We start from the raw sequence: 20,880 nt of genomic DNA on the forward strand, positions 1-20,880 counted from the left end.
TTGGGATAAGTAAGAGTATTGTAGTCAAATTATATTTATTAAATACCTTGAGGGTGATTTTGGTCATTACGTAGCTTAAAAGCTAATTTGTCCTATTAAATTCAAAATTTGAATTATACAAACAATATTTAACTTCAAGTAATGGTTGTGACAAAACGTAATTTAAGTATATTAGGGAGAGAACACAAGTTTCAGTCCATAATAAGTGATTAAAAAGTAAAAAAATAAAATAATAATAATTAATAAATTAATAAATAAATAAATAAATAAATATATATATATATATATATATATATATATATATATATATATATATATATATATATATATTCTGTTATTTTTTTTGGTTGAAAATGTTTAACATTTTATTTATAAAAATGTCTTGGAAGAAAAACTTCTAAGGTTAAGAAAACAGTTGCATACAATGAAAGATGGTGGATTACTCCACCATCTTTGGAAAGTCGTAACTTTGTGGCTCCAAGGCCAAGGAAATCAACTAGATGATTAACATTCCTATCGTTGTGTGTGTGTGTGTTTTTCCCTTCCTATCCTTGTGTTAAATTTTATTATAACATTAATAAGACAAGCAATCCAGAGGGCAAAGTTCCATTGTAATCTTTATGTTTTGATTTCTCAATGACTTTTCTAGAGATAAGTGGAATGATGGATGAAATGACCTCACTTGATTTGTAATGGTTCTATAGACATTTATCCGATAATAAATGGAAGGAAAAAGATTTAACTAACAAATTAATTATTTTATATGTTCTATGTTTCTTGAAATGTTACATACTATCTCAGATACTAGTAGCCTAGCTAAGGTGAGTTAAGTAAATAATATTCTAAATTTCTCTATCAATTTCCGTAGTTTTTCATTATATAATTTTTTTTTGGAAAAAGGGTACGCAGGGTAAATTTTCATAAAATAGTTGGGTTAGTTCTTTTGCTTTCTAAGAATAAACTGCTGAGAAAATTGGTTTAAAAACAATTTTTGTAAAATACGAAACGCATATTCTTCTATGAGGCAATAGAAACTTGATAAATGGTCCCAATGATGAAGGCTTTCTAGGACCACCCCACCCCACTGACAAACCCTTTTTACTTTTCTCTGTTGTCTCACGATCTTGCTTTAAAATAAGATTTTTTAACTGTAAATTAATTGAAAAAATATTTTCAAAACAAATTTATCCAAAAAAATTAATTAATACATAAATATATATAAAAATAATTTGTTGTAATTTGTAAATATGTTTAAAATTTATTTTATATAAATATTTGTTTTAATTGTGTCTTTTATCCAAGGTTTTATTTAGTCCCACATCCGGTTGAGAGGATCCAATTATATGGTTTATATATAGTAAGGGCCCATGTATTATTAATTTGCTTGAATCATGTTGTGACCCTTTGTCATGATTATATTAACTTGGGACTTGGGCTTTGATCCGGAAGGTCCATTTTGTCACGGGCCCTATTCTGGGAAGCTCGTTGCTGGGTGATTACGTGGAGATACCATTAAAGAGGCACTCTCTTTCACCCCCTAGGGAGCCTTAACCTATTTCCGAGTCATTTTATAGATATCTTCTTAAAGGGAGTTGAGCTGAAATGTACCCTCACAATGAGTGGTGACCTTATACCCTTTCACCCACAGCCTTTGGAGCTCTATATAAACCTATTTCCGAGTTCATTATAAAAGCACGGACCCACTACCTCCACAAAACCCTCTTTCCTTTTCTCTCTCCTCACTTGTTGGTGTGCCCACCCCACCCCACTGCACCGGTTAAAGGTTGGGCTGACTGATCTTGGGGTGAAGACACTGTAGAACCCGTGGTGTTGCACAAATCAGGGTGTCTAAATACCTTAAAAAAAGTACTTCTGGTACATTTCAGCTTGAAAGTACTTCTAGTACATTTCAGCTCATTTGACAGTATTGTGAGATTAAACGTTCAAGTATATTTGCAGATTCCTCAACAGCGTTACAATTTTTTTTTACCAAACGCGTATTCTTGATCTTATGGATTTCTGACATTTCTAAGCTGTTTAACTTTGCTGTGAATGTTTTATTCTGATTGGTGGAATCACATTCACGAATGAGTGCTTTGACCAAACTCCTTCACATGACTGAAATCTTTATAATAAGTATAATATAATTTTCAAAAGTAAATGTTGTATGCCGGCCGAGGTGCCAACTGTGACTTTCTATTTTATTTGTTTGTATTCCTGGAAACTCAGCTTATGAATTATGATTGCATACTCAAGTTACAAGGCAAATTAAAGTTAAGTGTCGGTGGGTTCCCCACAGAACCGCGTAACAGCCAGCATTGGCTGGACACTACTGGCCGTGATCTATCTCAGTTACCATTGACCAATTAATTCATATGCGCAACACTGGCCAAAAATTAATTTAAGTTAATTACAAAGGTGGTTCGGTTCAATTGGTAAAAGATCAATACTTCCAAGTAAGAGGATAGATTCCAAATATCTTTGAAATCAAGGCCAAAGTTCCCTACGTTATATTATACCATACCTTTATCCGGAATATATAAAAAACACTTGTTCCAACAAAATGATTGATTTAAGTCAAAGTTTTTGTTCACCCATTGGTTAGGGATTTACTTTTTCAATTAATCCAAATTCTTTCAATGCCTTTTTCCTTAGTGCCTGTTTTATTTTAGGAGGTTGGTTCACAAGTACAATATTAGTAAATTCCTATTTGGAATATTGCAATCTTTTAACGATTGCATTTTCTATCGCTAATCTTTGGTCATTTCAATTATGGTCTCTGACAATGGGCGACGATGGTATTCGATGTCTGCGAAGAGAAGCGAGGATAATATTGACTTTGTCATGAGAGACTCTCTTGGCTCACTCATATCAATGGTTTTAAAGTTGAACTCTTTCTCTTTGATTGTACGATGAAGAATCAATGCGACAAGATAGACTACATAGAAAACAATTCCATCTCCAAATGAATTTCTCATATGATTCCTAGGTCAAATTTTGACCTTTAAGTCGAGCATGAATTTGCAGTTAGGTCAATAACCATTAAATGGTTATCTGGCTTGATCCATGTGGTAGGTCTGATTTTGACTTCATAATTGCATTCTTCTTCCCTTATTCCTCTTCTCTTTTGGTAAATCTTCCTTAAATTATTAATGACAAATAAGTACAAATGTTTTGTTTCTTTGTTAGAAAAAATAGGTACAAATGTAAGATGAGCAGTCATAAATAAATCAAACATCACAATTTGTATGGTTGAACCTTGAAATGGATGCAAAACGTGTGAATTCTTAGAATGCCTGCAAGGAACATGTTGTTAGGTAACGAGAATCATTATCAAATTCATCATTCTGATGGTTGGTAGGTGAAGAACTGGTCCGGACCAATTCATGGTTCGGTCCGGTTTATATCTTCATATTGGTTCGTCCTGGTCCTGTGGTTGGTGAACCTAAAAGTAAAGTAGGTAAAGAATTTTATCGAATTTTTTAAATTCGTAATTGCATGTAGTTTTTTGGGAGGGTGAATGAAAGCGACGGAAAACTCTAAAGTCTCAAGCCCTCGATAAAATCAAGACTGTGGGACCCACGTGGAAAATAGTCCAAGTAATCAATATGAAACTGCCACATCAGCCACCAGTAAACGTAGACGTTCCGCACCTACTGGACTGGACAGGAGAGAGAGAGAGAGAGAAACAGACAGAGGAGAAAAGTAAAACATGATGGGGTGAAAAAAGCCGATATTGCGTCTCTGTTCAGAAGACACCTAAGCCTTCGGATATCTCTATATAAACCCTCGGGCCATTCCTTTTATCTTCGCACTCGTTCCCTCGGCTTCTTCGTAGATCTTCTCCGCTTTTCCGGATTTGAGATCTTTCGTTTAGTCTTCTCGGTCAATCCAAGGAAGAAAGAGAGGTGCGTATGGTATTGGGTTCTTCTTCCATTTGCATCTGTTGTTTTGTTCCTATATTTCTGATTTGCGTGTAAGTCAGATCTTATTTGGTATCTGTTAGATCTAAGTACCCAGTTGCCACTAGTTTCCATTTACCCAAATTTCGAGTTTTGATCTATTTTATTTGGTTTCTTAACCGTGGATTTCGTTTGTGCTGTGATTTTGTTTGGTTTCTGAAAGAGTAAAAAGTGTTTGATCTTTTCCGTAACGAGAATATTTATTGTGGGAGGGTCTCTGTCTTGCATAATTCCCGTTAAAATTTTGCGGGTATTTTCAGACCTGATACACATTTACTTCTCTTCCTATACTTCAGATCTCATTTTGATGTGCCCTGTTTTTTAAATTTAGGCTATGGCATGCAAGAAAATTGAAAAATTTAGTGGCGTTAAAATAGATTATTAGAAACTAGTTCATGCAGATGTCTTAAGCACAATTCTTCCGAGCTTAGCTGATTCAAGATGAGTCTGATTCCGTTGCATAGATATTGGTTATGTGGTTCATTCCGGTCTGGAACCAAATTTATTGTTAGAATCATTGTCTGGATTTCACAAAATATACAGATTTGCCACTACAAGTTCATTTATATTTCTAATTGATGTAGAAGATCTAATGTCTTACTGAAGGATTTATTTTTTCTCTTTTGTGTAGAGATGGATACCTTCCTATACACCTCAGAATCCGTCAACGAGGGTCACCCTGACAAGCTCTGCGACCAGGTTTCTGATGCTATCCTTGATGCATGCCTAGAACAAGACCCAGAAAGCAAGGTTGCTTGCGAAACATGCACCAAGACCAACATGGTCATGGTCTTCGGTGAGATCACCACCAAGGCCAAGGTGGACTATGAAAAGATTGTCCGAGACACCTGCAGAGGAATTGGATTTGTTTCAGCTGATGTGGGTCTTGATGCTGACAAGTGCAATGTTCTCGTCAACATTGAACAACAGAGCCCTGACATCGCCCAGGGTGTTCACGGTCACCTGACAAAGAAGCCTGAGGAAATTGGAGCTGGAGATCAAGGTCATATGTTTGGTTATGCCACAGATGAAACCCCTGAGTTGATGCCTCTCACCCATGTCTTGGCTACAAAGCTTGGGGCTAAACTCACTGAAGTGAGGAAGAATGGAACCTGCGCGTGGCTTAGGCCCGATGGCAAGACCCAAGTGACTGTTGAGTACAAAAATGAAGGCGGTGCCATGGTCCCCCTTAGGGTGCACACCGTCCTCATTTCAACTCAACATGACGAGACTGTCACAAACGACCAGATCGCCAAGGACTTGAAGGAGTATGTGATCAAGCCCATCATCCCAGCTCAGTACCTGGATGAGAAGACCATCTTCCATCTCAACCCATCTGGTCGTTTTGTCATTGGAGGGCCTCATGGTGATGCTGGCCTCACTGGTCGCAAGATCATCATTGACACTTACGGTGGATGGGGTGCCCATGGTGGAGGTGCCTTCTCTGGCAAGGACCCAACCAAGGTGGACCGAAGTGGTGCTTACATTGTCAGGCAAGCTGCTAAAAGTGTGGTGGCTTCTGGACTTGCTCGACGTTGCCTTGTGCAAGTCTCTTACGCAATTGGTGTCCCAGAGCCTCTGTCCGTGTTTGTTGAAACATACAAGACCGGAACGATTCCAGACAGGGATATTCTTGCTCTGATCAAGGAGAATTTTGACTTCAGGCCTGGAATGATGGCCATTAACCTCGACCTGAAAAGAGGAGGCAACTTCAGGTTCCAGAAGACTGCTGCCTATGGACATTTTGGCCGTGATGACCCAGATTTCACCTGGGAGACTGTCAAGATCCTCAAGAATCAGAAAGCTTAAGAATTATAATCTCCACCACCTGCTCGTTGGCTCTTCTCTTCTTTTTTTTCTTTCTCTGGCAAGGAACATAAAAGGCATTTTACAACTGCATTGGATATGTTGACAAACATGATAAAGAAGTTGCTGAGTGGGGATGATTTGTGCTTGAAGTCTTGCAAGAAATTTTGAGTCACCATTTTTTCTTCCATAAAAGAAATGTGTAACAGCCCGCGTTTTTATAGATAAAACTACACCTCTGGTTGTATAACCCATTACAGGGAAGCTTTGTAAAAGGGTTGGTTATATTTATGGATTTTATATGTTTACTTCTTCTGTTCCAATTCCTCAAGTAAGTTTCTGATTCTACTTTTACATTCTGTATAATGATATGATTTGTCTTTTGTGTAACATGTTACAGCAATCTGTCTGGGGGTTCACACAAAAAAGGAAAAAAAAAAGAAAAGAAAAAAAAGAAAGAGAAAGATTTGGCTGGAAATACCTAAATGCAAAGATTATTTGATAAGGATGATTGTGGCCACATAAAGAGTGTCCATCAAACTAAAGGACTTGATTGAAGGAGCTCCCATTGTTAAGGACCTTCGCATTCCTTTACAATTTGTGTATGGTAGCAAAAGTGGTAGGTTGATGCAGGGAACAAATTTTTCGAGGGAGCCATGGTGCTTTACACGGTTCCACTTGGGGTGCTTAAGAATGGTTAAATCAGGTTTATACCTGAGCTGCCTCAGAAGAAGTTAGACGGATAAAGAGTTGAGGATTTGGGTTGTTAAACAAGGTGCTTGCTGTTTCCCCATGCGTTTTGGGGCAATGATCTTGATACATTCGGGGCTTCTTCAGATGATCACATTCGTGGAGGACTTTTCTGTATTATAAATATTCCAGTGGCTGGTGGTCCTTCCTTGACTGCTTTAGTTGCAGGAGAAGCTGCCCTCACGTTTGAAAGCATGGACCGCTTTGATGCTGTAACCTGTGTTCTTCGAATCTCCAGGGGTTTGTTTCTTTGTTCATTTTCTAATAAAAAATGATTATGATGAAATGGTATTGAGACTTATACGGTAATGTAAACCGTGCAGGTATTTATGTTGCCTCAGGCAATTGATGTGCCAGAGCCCATTCAAACTGTCTGCACAATTTGGGGTAGCATCACGCCAGTTCAGGTTCATATTCAGCTGTAGCACTTGAAGCATCAGGTGATGATCATGCCATGTTGGCAGATATGTTGGAGTTGGAAAGCTCTTCTTTGCAGGGAGGCCACAACCAGAGGATACCCTACAACTATGCATGGGGCATTCTTGAGTGGCCTTAGGGGAACCATGCCAATGCTTGATCCTTGCAGTCATAAAGTTGGGAGGAGCCCCTCCAAAGGATTCTCTGTAGTCATGTGCTATCTTATTTGCAGATTTGTTTCAGAGAACGTGATTTAGAATTTTGATGCTTTGCTGTTAAATTTGGACTCTCATCTGATCCCAAGTCGATTGCCATGCTAAGAATCATGTTTAGTGGACTTTGGAAGAAAGAACATTATGGATCAAAGCTTGATTGACAGCATTTTAACACTCCAATGAGTTATTTGTAGAAGCCTCAATCACATTTTAGTCAACAGCAGCAGCATCATATCTACATGTTTGCTGTCAAGGCGATACGTGCTTGAATTGAGTGGGTAAGGGAGGAGATGAGATGAGATTGAATTAGTTACATGAAAAGCTTGGAGTGAAATTGGCGTGCAGGACAGGTTTGTGATTGGCTGCAGATTCTGTTATTGCTACTATAAAGGCTGGGAAGGGCAACTACTGATCCACTTCAACTTTAATTCTTGATCCAAGTGCTTTGTTATTAACATGTATGGACTGTTAACGTTTGCTGGGATATTTATATTCATCGATATGGATGAAGGTCTGAAGTAACATTTGTTGGTTCCTTTATAGGGTCACCAAAGCAAAACTCAGTTATTGTAAGCTCAGTGGTCAGTTGTGAATTGAAAATCTTCTCACATAGCTTAATTGCCTTGGTATCCTCTCGTACTGATTCATCATACTCTGTTTCCTCAGGAGGGCTGAAGTACTGACTGGTAGCCATGACTCTGCTCCAGCTCCCAGTTGAAACGTGTTTGATGGTTCTCACAGCAAAGCATGAATTGAAGATTCATTACATAGCTACATTTGCCTGGGTACTTTAATTTAGACTCTGCTACTTTTGAATTGAATAAAGTGTGTAGTTGAAGTTTTAAGGCAAACCTGTGTGTTGGTGAAGTTTTAATTTAGACTCTGCTACTTTGAATTGAACAAAGATGAGGTAGCAGTGTGCAGTTGATCATTGGAAACATGTATTCTCTGGTGACCCTAGTTCAGGCTTCAAACGCCAATCATGAAAACTTGGGTACTGGCAGCCAAGGTTTAAAGTATCGGTATCGAGTATCGTGTCGGTCAATTGATTTTAAGAGACGTATCGTCCCGTATCGAGTATTGTATCACTTTAGCTAATGTATTTTAGTATAATTCAATGGAGAGACGTATCGAGATGTATCGTTTCGATTGGGTCAAATATCAATACGTATTGACTAGTATTGTATGATATCGTGGAATACATTAAACCTTGCTGGTAGCATGTTTAAACTTACCATTGATCTGCAAAGACAAAGTGTTGATATGCTTTTGAAAAGTCTTTCATGTCACAATTGTTCTTTCATATCTCTGAAGCATGTTTTTTCCTTGGACGGTGTTCTCGGGTCATACTTGTCCACGTTATTCACAACCTGTCAACCTCCTATTTGTCCTGAGAATGACGTAAGATCATCATCACATCTGTCCTCATATCGTCATGGTTGAGTGGGATAGATCTGAACCCTCTATCAAGCATCTACATCTCAGAATCGAAGAGGGTTGTCGACACTGTATTGGCCTATTTGAGAAGTGCGAGTTTGTCGCTGACCACTCGATCGGTGGCTGATCTCGTTTGGCATTTTCATGCGAGCCGAGCAGCCACTTCCTTGGAGAAGTAAAAGATTCGAAATTGGAATGATGGAAGATACAGTATAGTAGTTGAAAGCTGACCTGAAAAACACACACAACTAACCTAACCTACACCACCTTGAATTTTCTATTTCAGTTCACGACAAAACCCAGAGCTTCTATTCTAAATTCTAATAGCCAATTACAGCAAGTACTGACGCCAGATCTCAGAAAGTTGATTCTCCAGGAAGATTTCCTTTTCTTTATTAAGAGTCGAAGATAGTAGAGAAAGAGGCGATCAGTTCAGAACTAGTTAGGTTTTGTTATCAGGTATGGGTTCCGGGTCAGAATCGACATCGTCGTCAAAGACATCGTCTCTGGACGAATTACTCCACATGTTTGGGTTCGAGATCGAGGAAGTTTCGCCCATGAGGATTACTGGTCAGCTGAAAGTGACCGACAAGTGTTGCCAGGTGAGTCATCTGAAAGCACTCATCGGAATCATTTGATTTTTCAAAACCCTGAGCTTTTCTGTGTAATAATTATAATGATGATCGATATATCCAGAGATGGAAGGTGATGCACGGGGGTATAGCAGCACTGATCTCAGAGTCATTGGCAAGCATGGGAGCTCATATGGCCTCTGGATTCCGTCGAGTCGCCGGAATTGAACTGAGCATCAACCATTTGAACGACGCTCACCTGGGCGACACTGTCATCGCCGACGCCGCACCAGTCAACGTCGGCACAACTGTCCAGGTAAGAAACGTGAACGACTTGCATGTATTTTCCTAGAAGAAAGGATAAAAATGATAAATTGGAAAATAAGTAAATAGTAAAGTGCAGGATTCCTTGTTAAAAAAAAAAAGAGTTTGAAACTTAGTCATATCCACCGAAAAAGTATAGTCTATATTAATTTTTTAATAAAGCCAAGGAAGTGTGGTAATTATCCTTCCAATGAGTGTTTCAAAATGAGTGTCGGATAGACAAACTAAAGCCTTAGTGGGATTGGTTATCCACCATAGAGATAATTCATTTTAGTATGGAATTAACAACCGATCTTTATTGATCCACCCAGAAGCCTTGGTGGGATTGGTTATCCACCTTGCCTTTTATGCTTGGGATTATTACTTGAGATCTAAAAACCCATTCTACACAAGTTTTTAGATAAAGATCTTAAGGATGTAAAAATGGTCCTAGCCGTTCAAGCCAACATTTAGTCCAAATAGGATCTAGGTCATATTTTTTTTGAGGGCAAGTTAAGGTGAAAATTCCAAGGTCAAGTTGCATTGGATTGGGTTGAAGACTTGAAGTTGAATTCTCAAGTTGAGTCTAATTGATTTATGTTAGGTTATGCTTTATAATTTACCTTTTGAATTTTACAATTTTTGTTTACCGTCTAATTATCAATTTATTTATATAAAGAAAATTCAATCATATATAAATCAAAATATTTGAACATTTAAATTTAAGATTAAGTTTTGAGAAAATTACTGATTGCATGCTTTAGTGGGGCTTAAACTTTGGATTGCACGCTTTAATTAGTACCCTAAATTACAGATTGCACACTTTCAAAATTACAAGTTACACACTAATAACATTTCATTCAAGGTTTTGTTAATGTATGACATTTTGGTCAAAATCGCCAGTTTGCCCTTAGGTGAACCAAGCGAATTAACAAATTTCGCCGAAAATTCTAGTGAAAACTTGCCAAACTGACTTGCACTCTTGCCCAAATTTTGCAAGACCACATCACCTGGTGTAAGTTAGCATACCATCAAATATCACATGATGTAGGTTAGCATACCTCAAATGGTCGAGCAAAGCATGTGCTTTGTGTCAACACACATGAGGTTTGTTTTTTCATTTTAAGTAATAAATAATAATTAATCAAAGAACGGTCTCGAACCATCAAAAAATGGCATTCCTCCTGGTCACATCTCCAATTTGGCTTCTTCATTTATGGAAGTTGATGTCGTCATCGAGCTCTTCTCACTTGGTCTGCCATTTGACCTTAATCAGTTCCATATCATCCTCTTCTTCACCATTGCTAGTATTGATTCGAAGCTCGATTGGTTTGTTTGTGTTTCTAGATTTTTTTTTTCATCTTATATTCCAATGTTGAGAGTTTCCACTCTGGTTTTGCTCTAGTTCTGCCTTCTATGTTTGGTGTATATCCTCTTCTTCATTGCCACTAGTATAGATTTGAAGCTCGATTGGTTTGCATGTGATTCTAGATATTTTTCTTCTTCTTTTTCTTACATTCAATAGCTGACAATTCCCATGGCTTTTACTCCATTAGTTTGCTGATGTTGGGTTTCACCCTTACCTTTGAAGTTTGAAGCACCTTCAATTTTTTCTTGTAATTCTCTTTTCAAGTCCGTCAACTTCTGCGAAGTTTTCGGAATTTTCATTGGTTTGTCAGCAAATCGATGATTTACTGATGGGAATATCAATTTCGGTGAGTATTTATTTCAGTCGTATTCGAACCAATTGAAATATGACAAATTTTGGGCGAATTTTGGATAAATGTTTTACCATGGATTCTGTTAAGTCATGAGGAAAATGACCTTACCTTGTTAGACTTAAATAACATAAATACCCTTTTTAAACCCCTCATACCCAATTCTTTAGGTTCTCCCTTCACCCATCTTTTACCTTCCTACACCTTGTGAGAAACTGACCCACCTTCGTCGGACACCATCTCTTTTGCCGGAAATCTCTCCACCACCATCCCCTGCTAGAAAATCTCTCTCTTGCCGGAACGTTATCGAGAGCGGCAACAGAAATGGCTTCATCATCTTTGTTCTTCCCTTCTTTCTATCCCAAAACCCTATATGTATCTACAACCCGAAACCCTTCTATTTCTCTATTCTCTGTTGTCTCCCTAACTTCTTCTGCTAAATGTATCAACAGGGCTACTACTATGATTTCCTTCTCATTTCACTCTAAGCCTTAGAGGTGCATTAGCCTTTCGTCTTCCTGTTTTACTCCTAAAGCAAGCATTTCATATGAATTCGAGCAAGAGGAGGATTTCATTAACGAAGTAGAGTAATTTCTCTCCTGATTTGAAACTCTTCATGGGTTACCTCCCCTTTAACATTGACATCTCAGACTTCGCCGAGTTGTTCAAACATGCCGGAGAGGTTGAGATGGTCGAGGTCAGTTTTTGCTTTTGATTTCTGGTTTCCCATGTTAGAATATTAATTGAATATTCCACATAAGGTGGGCTTCATTGATTGTGTTACACTTTGATTTGGTTTCTTATTGGTCTGATATGGGTAATATACAGTTACTAGAACTCTTATATGGACTGGCTAGTGTGGGCTAATAGGAACCGTTAGATCTTGATGGACGATCTAACGGATTTGCCTATATAAAGGATGCTAGGTCCCTCCTCTAAACCCTAATCATAATCACAATCACATCTGGCTAGTCAGAAAGGATATACCATCAAGCCAGTGAATAGGGAGGAGTCTAGAGGAGAAGATCCAACATCAAGTTGATCATAGAATCAACTTCCACCTCAAGTTTGTTCCTAGTGGGAGACATAAAGAAGATATTCCGCTGCGCTTCGTCTCCAATAGAACCATAGAAAGGTATGCTCATCATCATCTTGTGTCATTATCATACTAAGGTGTTTTTAGTCGATCTATGCGATCTTGGATAGAAGTATTCTTACATGTGGTATCAGAGCCTGTATAGAATCGATTAAAAACCCATAGGATTGTTGACTGATGAACTTAGGGTTCTAGAATGGAACCTATGAAACTTGTGAATTTGTTCTCCTGATTTTTTTTCAACCAAACCGTGGGGTTTTTTGTCAATAACTTTTTTTCTAGAAAGAATTTTGAAAATCTAAAACTACCACTGTGTAGATCTTGGAAAAACGAAGAAATTGATATATTATGGGTCTCCATCGGACTTCGGACGCGCCGGCAATCGCTGCCGGAATCCGGCAGCATCTTTTTGATATTTTTTAAATTTGTGCGGTGCTGACGTGGCAGTTTGACCGAGTCAACGGGTCGGGTCAACCCGACCCATGACCCGCCAAGGCGACCCGATTTTGAACCCGTCAGGTCAAACGGGTCGACCCGGTTGACCAGTCATCGGTCCAAGCGAATGGATTAACTTGGGCGAACCGGATTTATTGTTTGAACCATTTTGGACCAAACTCGTTTTTTGACTCAGCGAGTCAACTCGCTGATTTCTGTTTAATTTATGATTTCGATTCAATTTCTGATTTCGATTCCGGTTCAATTTTGGTTCATTTCGATTTTTCGGTTCAATTTCGAATCGATTTCTAATTTAGATTCTTGGTTCAATTTTGATTCAATTCAATTGCTGATTTCGATTCGGTTCAATTTAGATTTGATTCAATTGCTTATTTCGGTTCGGTCCGGTTCGGCCTAATAAGATTCTGATTTATTAGACCGTTTTTATTTGCTGGTTGAACCAGTTTAATAAATAAATAAAAAAACCAGAATACTATATTTTTAGTATTTGTTTATTTCTGACCAAACCGTAAGAAACTTTAAAGCGTTCTTCTGGGGTTTTATATTTTGGATCATTTCGAACGCAATGGAACCATTTTCAAGACCCAATTCTACCCTTATATATGTGAAATATTATATATCATGTTTTGGTTGAGCCGATAATTGGAATGCTATTTATTTAGTATTTTTTTATTTTTGGCTAAACCGTAAGGAACTTTAAAGCATTCTTTTGGGGATTTCTGTTTTGGACCCTTCCGGACACAATGGAATTATTTTCATGACCAAATTCCACTTTTATATGTATGAAACATGATATGACATATTTATATTGTATATGTAATTTCACCGTTGGGTGAATTTTTTAATATGGATTTTTTTATCAAATGGCTTTGTATTGTAAGCATGTTTTATATGATATTATACAATTGTAAAATATATATCATGCATGCCTTATAAAGGGTTTGATTACTTCTGGTAATCCGGATTTTTATGCAAATGTATTTTCGATTGCCTTTTGGTAATCCGGAATTTTAAATGTATGATGTATTTTATACATGCTTTGATTGCCTTTTGGTAATCCGGAATTTTAAATGTATGATGTATTTTATACATGCTTCGATTGCCTTTTGGTAATCTGGATTTCTTCCAAACAATGTATTAGCATTATTTGTGGGTAACATAAAGTATATCCCAATATGAGAATTTCATGAGCTTGATTGTGAGTGACTGCCAAAGTGGCATTCATGGTTGGGTTTATGGAATGTCAGCCATATATAGTAATGGGATGTCTCTTGATGTTAATGCATTTTTATACGCCCAAAGGTGGTAATTATGTGATAGCATTAAGAGGGAGACATGTACAACATTTGGTTGGGAGTTGATTAATCTAAGAAGTTTATACACCCAAAGGTGGTAAAATTTTCGAAGGTTGGAATACTCTCATGGACGCCGACGTATAAGGGAGTATCACAACTATATGTCATGAATTCTGTCCAAAAGGTGTTTTCATGATGATATATGTGTACTCTTTAAAGTGATGCACTTATAAGTTATATGTTACCCACATTGTGATAATAAAGCGATGTACTTATAAGTTACATATTAAAGTGCTAATAAAGTGATGGAGTATCACAACTATATGTTATGAATTCTGCCAAAAAGTGTTTTCATGATAATATATGTGTGCTCTTTCTAATGATGTACTTATAAGTTACATATTAAAGTGATAATAAAGTGATTGAGTATCACAACTGTATGTCATGAATTCTGCCCAAAGGTGTTTTCATAATGATATATGTGTGCTCTTTCTAGTGATGTACTAATAAGTTACATATTAAAGTACTAATAAAGTGAGGGAGTATCACAACTGTATGTCATGAATTCTGTCCAAAGGTGTTTTCATGATTATATATGTGTGCTCTTCTGTTAGTCACATTTTCTGTCTATAACAATATGATTGTTATTGAGATTCTTAAAAAGTCAAACTTCAAGAAATTGTAGATGATGTGTTGTTAACCACACATTCTTTGTTACTGAGTAACTGATGGATATGACTCATAAGAGTATAGAAGACAAAAGTTGATTTTTTGCAGAGGTGAAAAGTAGTTATGTTCTTTTACTGCCCATTAAGAAGTCCATCAAGGAACACTTGATGAATTGTTTACCCACTGAATGCACTGTTTTGAAATTGTTGAATGCAGTAGCGTAAAGATACTAAGTCTCATCTAGTGTTGAAATAAGTATATTTCTGTAAGAGTTTTTTATCATAAGGTGTGATGGTTTTGGAGGAGTTAGGGATTATTTCATCAGGATGATTATTTTTTAAGATAAAACTCATGATTCCTAATGTTTCTTTTATTACCCTTGCTATTATCCATCAATGCCCTTTGCATCCTCTACTGAGTTTGGAATTATAAAGATCAATACCTTTTTCCGAGAAGAAACTTTGTTCTTATGAGCATCAATACTCATAAAAATGTTCAGGGTAAAGACTAAGAGTCCGGTCAGACTAACAATTTGGGACCTGTGAAAACTTCCTTATAAATAAAGATGATTGTTGTAAGTAGAAGTTGCATTGAGTATAAGGTCTGGTTAACTAAGTGCGAAAATGAAAGTTATGATTCTTTGGTTTTTGTTTGAAGATTTGATTTTCTCTTGTCTCATTCAGTCATGGTGTCTAGATAGTGGTCCTTATTCCTCCACCTTGCGTATAAATTATTATTTCATCATATTTGTTGATGACCACTCTTAATATGGTTTTTGTATTCAATTAAAGAATAATCTAAATCTCTAAGATCTTCAAGAATTTTTTAGACTGAAGTTAAGAAATTGTTAGATCTGACCGGGGAGGAGAGTATTATGGCTGATATGAGGATGCTGGACAGCTTAAGGGCCCATTCGCCAAATACTCGGAAGATTCGGATATAGTTGGTTTGTTCACTATGTTTGATAGTCCCGAGCAAAATTGTGTAACCGAAAGGCTTAATCACAATTTTGTGAACATAGTGAACAGTATGGTATGAAAACTATTTTGTCTGAATTATTTCTTATAAGGTGAAGCCCTGATAACAGCCTCTTATATCCTTGATCATGTTCCTTTCCAAATATGTTCTTTTTTTACTCCCTTTTTCCATTGCAAATTATTCATAAATCTAACTTAAACCATTTTAGCGTTTGAGTTGTTTTGCAAATCTAAGGTTGACTAATCAAGTATTGTAGAAGTTGGAACATAAAAGTTTTTCATTGTTAATTTGTTTCTTACTCAGATCTTGTTTTACCATCATTGTTAAGACAACAGAATTGTGAATTCTTAAATAGTTTTCTGGAGTTTGATATAGCCAAGAAATGTAGCTTGTTCCCAGACTACTTGATATAATGAACATGAATATAACATTGGCGTTATGGTTGACCCAGTTACTAAAAAGTTGTCTTTAATTTGATTTATGATTGGGTGCAACGAGATATATGATATAGTTGATGAGACAATATGATGTTTGGGAAGCTTGTTAAGTTGCCCAAAGGCTTTAAACCCATTTATTTTAAGTGGGTGTATAAGACTAATAAATATTCACGAAGAAAGATTGTAAGGTTTAAAACCAGACTGGCAGCTAAAGAGTTTACTCATAAAGAGGAAGTAGACTAGTGAAATTTTCTCACCTATCTCTTCTAAGGACTCTTTTAGAGTTATACCAAATAGATGTGAAGATTGCCTTTCTAATTGAAAACCTTAATAAAGAAGTCCATGTCATTTAGCCTGAGGATTTTGCGGTTGATGATTTTAATCATCTTGGTGTAGACTCAAGAAGTCTAATTTGTGGTTTTAAGTAAGCTTCCAACTATGGTGTTTAAAGATTAATAATATTGTGACTTCATTCGATTTTGTTGAGAAACTTGTAGATCAATATATATATATGGCAAGGTCAGTGGGAGAAATTTTATCTTTCTCATTATTTATGTTGATAATATTTTGCTCACTAGTAGTGACGTTGGCCTACTGCATAAAGACCGAACAATTGTTATTTGAGAATTATGATATAAAAGACCTTGGTAAGGCATCTTTGTCTTGGGCATTGAGATCCATAGGGATTGTTTATGCTATTTATTGGATCTTTCTCAGAGGGCATATATAATTTATATTTAAAGAAGTTCAAGATGCTAGATTGCATACTTGAGAATGGTTTTGATTCTCAAGGGAGATACACTGAGCTTATTACAGTTGTCCTATAAAAGATACTGAGAGAGAACAATTGAAGAAAGTATCTTATCTTGAGATACTTGAAGAGGACAATTGATGATAAGATAATCTACAAGCTTGTTCCAGACCTATAGCATTAAGGTATATATATTTGACCTTGCTAATTGTCCGAATAAAAGAAGTCTACTTGAAGTTGTTTTCCTTGATGGCATGAGGGATAATATTGTGAAAAGTGTAAAATAAGGTAAAATTACTTATTTCATCATAAAGGTTGAGTTTGCTACATGTTATGGGGCAGTTACTCAAATTGTTTGACTAAAGAATCTCATCAGATAATTGACAGTTCTATTTTAACATTCTGCATAGATCCATCCAGTTGTACTATGATCACAATTCAGTTGTGTTGTTTATTAACAACAAGAAATGTGTGATCATAGGGTCTAAATACATGATGGTCGAGTATTTGACCACTAAAGAAAAAGCTGTTTGGTTAAGGAACCTCATTAGACAGTTGACATTTTTTTTTATTGTGGATAGATCTATCCAGTTGTACTGTGATAACAATTCTGTTGTGTTGTTTGTTAACAACAATAAGGGTATCACAGGGTCTAAACACATGGAAATTAAGTATTTGACTATTAAAGAAAAGGTTAAAGAATGTGACACCACAGTAGAGCATATTTGTACAGATAATATGATTATAGATCCCCTAACTAAGGGTCCCTGCCCAGACGTCTTTGATAGACATGCGGTAACTATGGGTTTAGGAGGAACCTTAGATGCGGTTGTTTAGTGGGAGTTTGAGAACTTTGCTCTATTGTGTAATAAGGTATTCTATCTGTACTTGTCTCTTGTATGCACTGATAATTTATTTGAATTCAATAAAGTTCTTTGGTGACATATTAATCTTCACATTATTATCATGTTGCATGTTATGAAAGTCTTAAAGTATGTGTTAACTTTAAGCAAAAGCTAAGGCATTCATGTATTAGCCTTAAGGTGTGTCATGCAACACATAAAGTTAAAACTCGAGTTATAAAGATGATACAGGTTCGTGGGAACCATAATGTACATATAATCTCATTTTTGTGGCATTGAGTCACAGGTTCGAACCATAATGTACATGCTTTCGTGGCATTGAGTCACAGGTTTGTAGGAACCGTAAAGTATATTCTTTTGTGGCATTGAGTCACAGGTTTGTAGGAACCGTAAAGTATATTCTTTTGTGGCATTGAGTCACAAGTTCGTGGGAACCATAAAGTATATTCTCTCGTGGCATTGAGTCAGGTTCGTGGGAATCATAAAGTGAGAGATTTGGATTGACAATAGAATGACACATGAGGATTTCTATAAAGTGTCATTAGTTGCCACACTACCATATTGCATCCATTTTCAGTAAAGTTAAGAGTATTTGTGACCATGGATGGTCCTGTGTTGCATAAAAGATGCAGTCACTACCATGATTCGGTACTTAAGGCTCTATGTGAAGGGATTGAGCTCTAGGATTATCCTCAGACCAATATAAAGTTGTGCACATAAAGGTCAAAATGTTTTCAATGTATCTTTTTCAAATGTTTTCTTAAAACAAAGGAGATGTTTTGTTTTACTCGACTGTGTCACAATCAATATAGCCCAAGTGGGAGAATGTTAGAATATTAATTGAATATTCCACATAAGGTGGGCTTCATTGATTGTGTTACACTTTGATTTGGTTTCTTATTGGTCTGATATGGGTAATATACAGTTACTAGAACTCTTATATGGACTGGCTAGTGTGGGCTAATAGGAACCGTTAGATCTTGATGGACGATCTAACGGATTTGCCTATATAAAGGATGCTAGGTCCCTCCTCTAAACCCTAATCATAATCACAATCACATCTGCTTAGTCAGAAAGGATATACCATCAAGCCAGTGAATAGGGAGGAGTCTAGAGGAGAAGATCCAACATCAAGTTGATCATAGAATCAACTTCCACCTCAAGTTTGTTCCTAGTGGGAGACATAAAGAAGATATTCCGCTGCGCTTCGTCTCCAATAGAACCATAGAAAGGTATGCTCATCATCATCTTGTGTCATTATCATACTAAGGTCAGTTTTTGCTTTTGATTTCTGGTTTCCCATTCTTCGGGTAGCAATTTTTGAGAATTTGGAGTTGAGTTGTTGGGGTTAACTTTTAAGCCTTGTTTGAAATTGTGCTTCTTTGAGTTTGAAAGTTTGATAGGCATGGTGGAGTGAAGTAAAAGCTAGCTTTGTAGTTATTTATGACAAGACGACCGGAAGAAGCAGGGGTTTTGGGTTTGTGACTGTCTACCCTCAAGGGGAAAAAAAGGGGGAGAGAGACTTTCTGGCAGGGGATGGTGAGCAGAGAGATTTTTCGGCAGGGGTGGTTTCTGAGGAAGGTGGACAGTGTCCAACTAGGTGTAAGTAGAAAATGGGTGAAAGGAGAATTTACTCATTTACCAAAAAGGTTGGGTATGAGATTATGTCATTTGACTTTATTGAGGATAATGTGAATATTTCACACGTAAGTAAACAAAATCTTAGATGAAATGTTAGGAGTGTGCAATTTGTAATTTATGATATTAAAGCGTGCAACCCAAAGTTTTGGCCCCACTAAAGCCAGTAATTTGTAATTTTCTCTTAATTTTTTATAACTATAAGAGAAGTCTAACATTCAATGCTGTATGAAAATTGCCCCTAAGAAATCATTATTGCATTTCTTTTCAAGAATATCACTACATGATGATTTTTCCTTTTTTATCTTTGAAAAGGTATGGAGGGTTCAATTTTGGAAGATTGATGCTTCAGGCCCTGAGAGTAGAAAAGTTTTGATATCAACATCTGATGTCAGCATTATATCAAACTTGCGCGTTCCAGGGAATATGAAAAATGCTGCTGTTCCACTCATGAAGTATGCAAAGTTATAAGATGAATTTGCTCTTACTGCCCCCTTTTTTTTTTTGTTGAAAAAAAAGTAACTTGTATGATAAGAAAAACATAATTTCCAATCTATAATAAACATTTACATTATAATCATCCTCAATCATCATATCAAAATAATCACCACAACCCTTGTATCAAATGATTGATAACAATTTCTTGGTCCTCAAGTTGATGGAAAGGTCTTAGAAGCTGTTTTATTAGAGTGATATATTTCTTTAGGTGAAGGTGTCCTTTTCAGAAAGAAAGTAAATATTACTAATAAAGAATAGAGATTATATGCATGGTTATAGAAGGTAGATCTATATGTGAAGGTTTCCCAATAAATTTGTTATTCTTTCCCTACTTATTTGATATTTTGGGTACCAATTAATAATAGCATTTTGGAATTTCTTTTGACGATTCCTTCATCTGAACTATCTTTGACATGCACTCTCATTATAGAATTAGGCATGGTAAAACATTTAGCTGGAATTTGCTCGAAATTTGGCAAATTTTGGCTGGTTCGAAATACTACCGAAATAAAAACTCACCGAAATCGAATTTTCAATTTTTCTGTTGGAAAATCTTCGATTTGTCGGCAAACCGGCAAAAATTTCGAAAACTTCACAGAAGTCGATGGACTTAAAAAGAGAATTACAAGAAAATAATGAAGGTGCTTCGAACTTCAAAGGTAAGGGTAAAGCCCAAAATCAGTAAACTAGTGGAGCAAAAGCCATGGGAATTGTCGACAATGGAATGTAAGAAAAAGAAAGAAAAAAAAATCTAGAATCACACGCAAACTAGTCGAACTTCGAATCTATACTAACAATGGTGAAGAAGATAATGATATGGAACCGATTAAGTCATTAAGGTCAAATGGCGGACCAAGCGAGAAGAGATCGACGAGGACATCAACTTCCATAGATGAAGAAGCCAAATGGGAGGTGCGACCAGGAGGAATGGCGTTTTCTGATTGTTTGAGACAGTTCTTTGGTTATTTATTATTTATTTAAAATAAAAAGACAAACCCCAATGCGGGTTGACACTTAGC

The 20,880-nt window shown here is 36.6% G+C and overlaps 2 protein-coding genes across 2 annotated transcripts; both read left to right on the forward strand.

The window, feature by feature from the left end:
* The first annotated feature begins 3,791 nt into the window (after positions 1–3,791).
* LOC149021842 (S-adenosylmethionine synthase 1-like) lies at positions 3,792–6,091 on the forward strand. The gene is made up of 2 exons (XM_089150020.1): positions 3,792–3,908; positions 4,594–6,091. Exon 2 carries the CDS (start codon positions 4,596–4,598, stop codon positions 5,769–5,771), a length of 1,176 nt encoding a protein of 391 aa, XP_089006146.1. The 5' UTR covers positions 3,792–3,908; positions 4,594–4,595; the 3' UTR covers positions 5,772–6,091.
* A 2,664-nt stretch (positions 6,092–8,755) lies between these two features.
* LOC149021843 (1,4-dihydroxy-2-naphthoyl-CoA thioesterase 1-like) lies at positions 8,756–20,338 on the forward strand. The gene is made up of 3 exons (XM_089150021.1): positions 8,756–9,189; positions 9,284–9,475; positions 19,679–20,338. The coding sequence occupies exons 1-3, from the start codon at positions 9,049–9,051 to the stop codon at positions 19,832–19,834; spliced, it is 489 nt and encodes a 162-aa protein (XP_089006147.1). The 5' UTR covers positions 8,756–9,048; the 3' UTR covers positions 19,835–20,338.
* Positions 20,339–20,880: the final 542 nt, after the last annotated feature.

This window comes from Hakea prostrata, chromosome 3, assembly GCF_041222555.1.
Source record: "Hakea prostrata isolate BN-2017 chromosome 3, UWA_Hpros_2, whole genome shotgun sequence".
In the NCBI taxonomy this organism is placed as follows: domain Eukaryota; kingdom Viridiplantae; phylum Streptophyta; class Magnoliopsida; order Proteales; family Proteaceae; genus Hakea; species Hakea prostrata.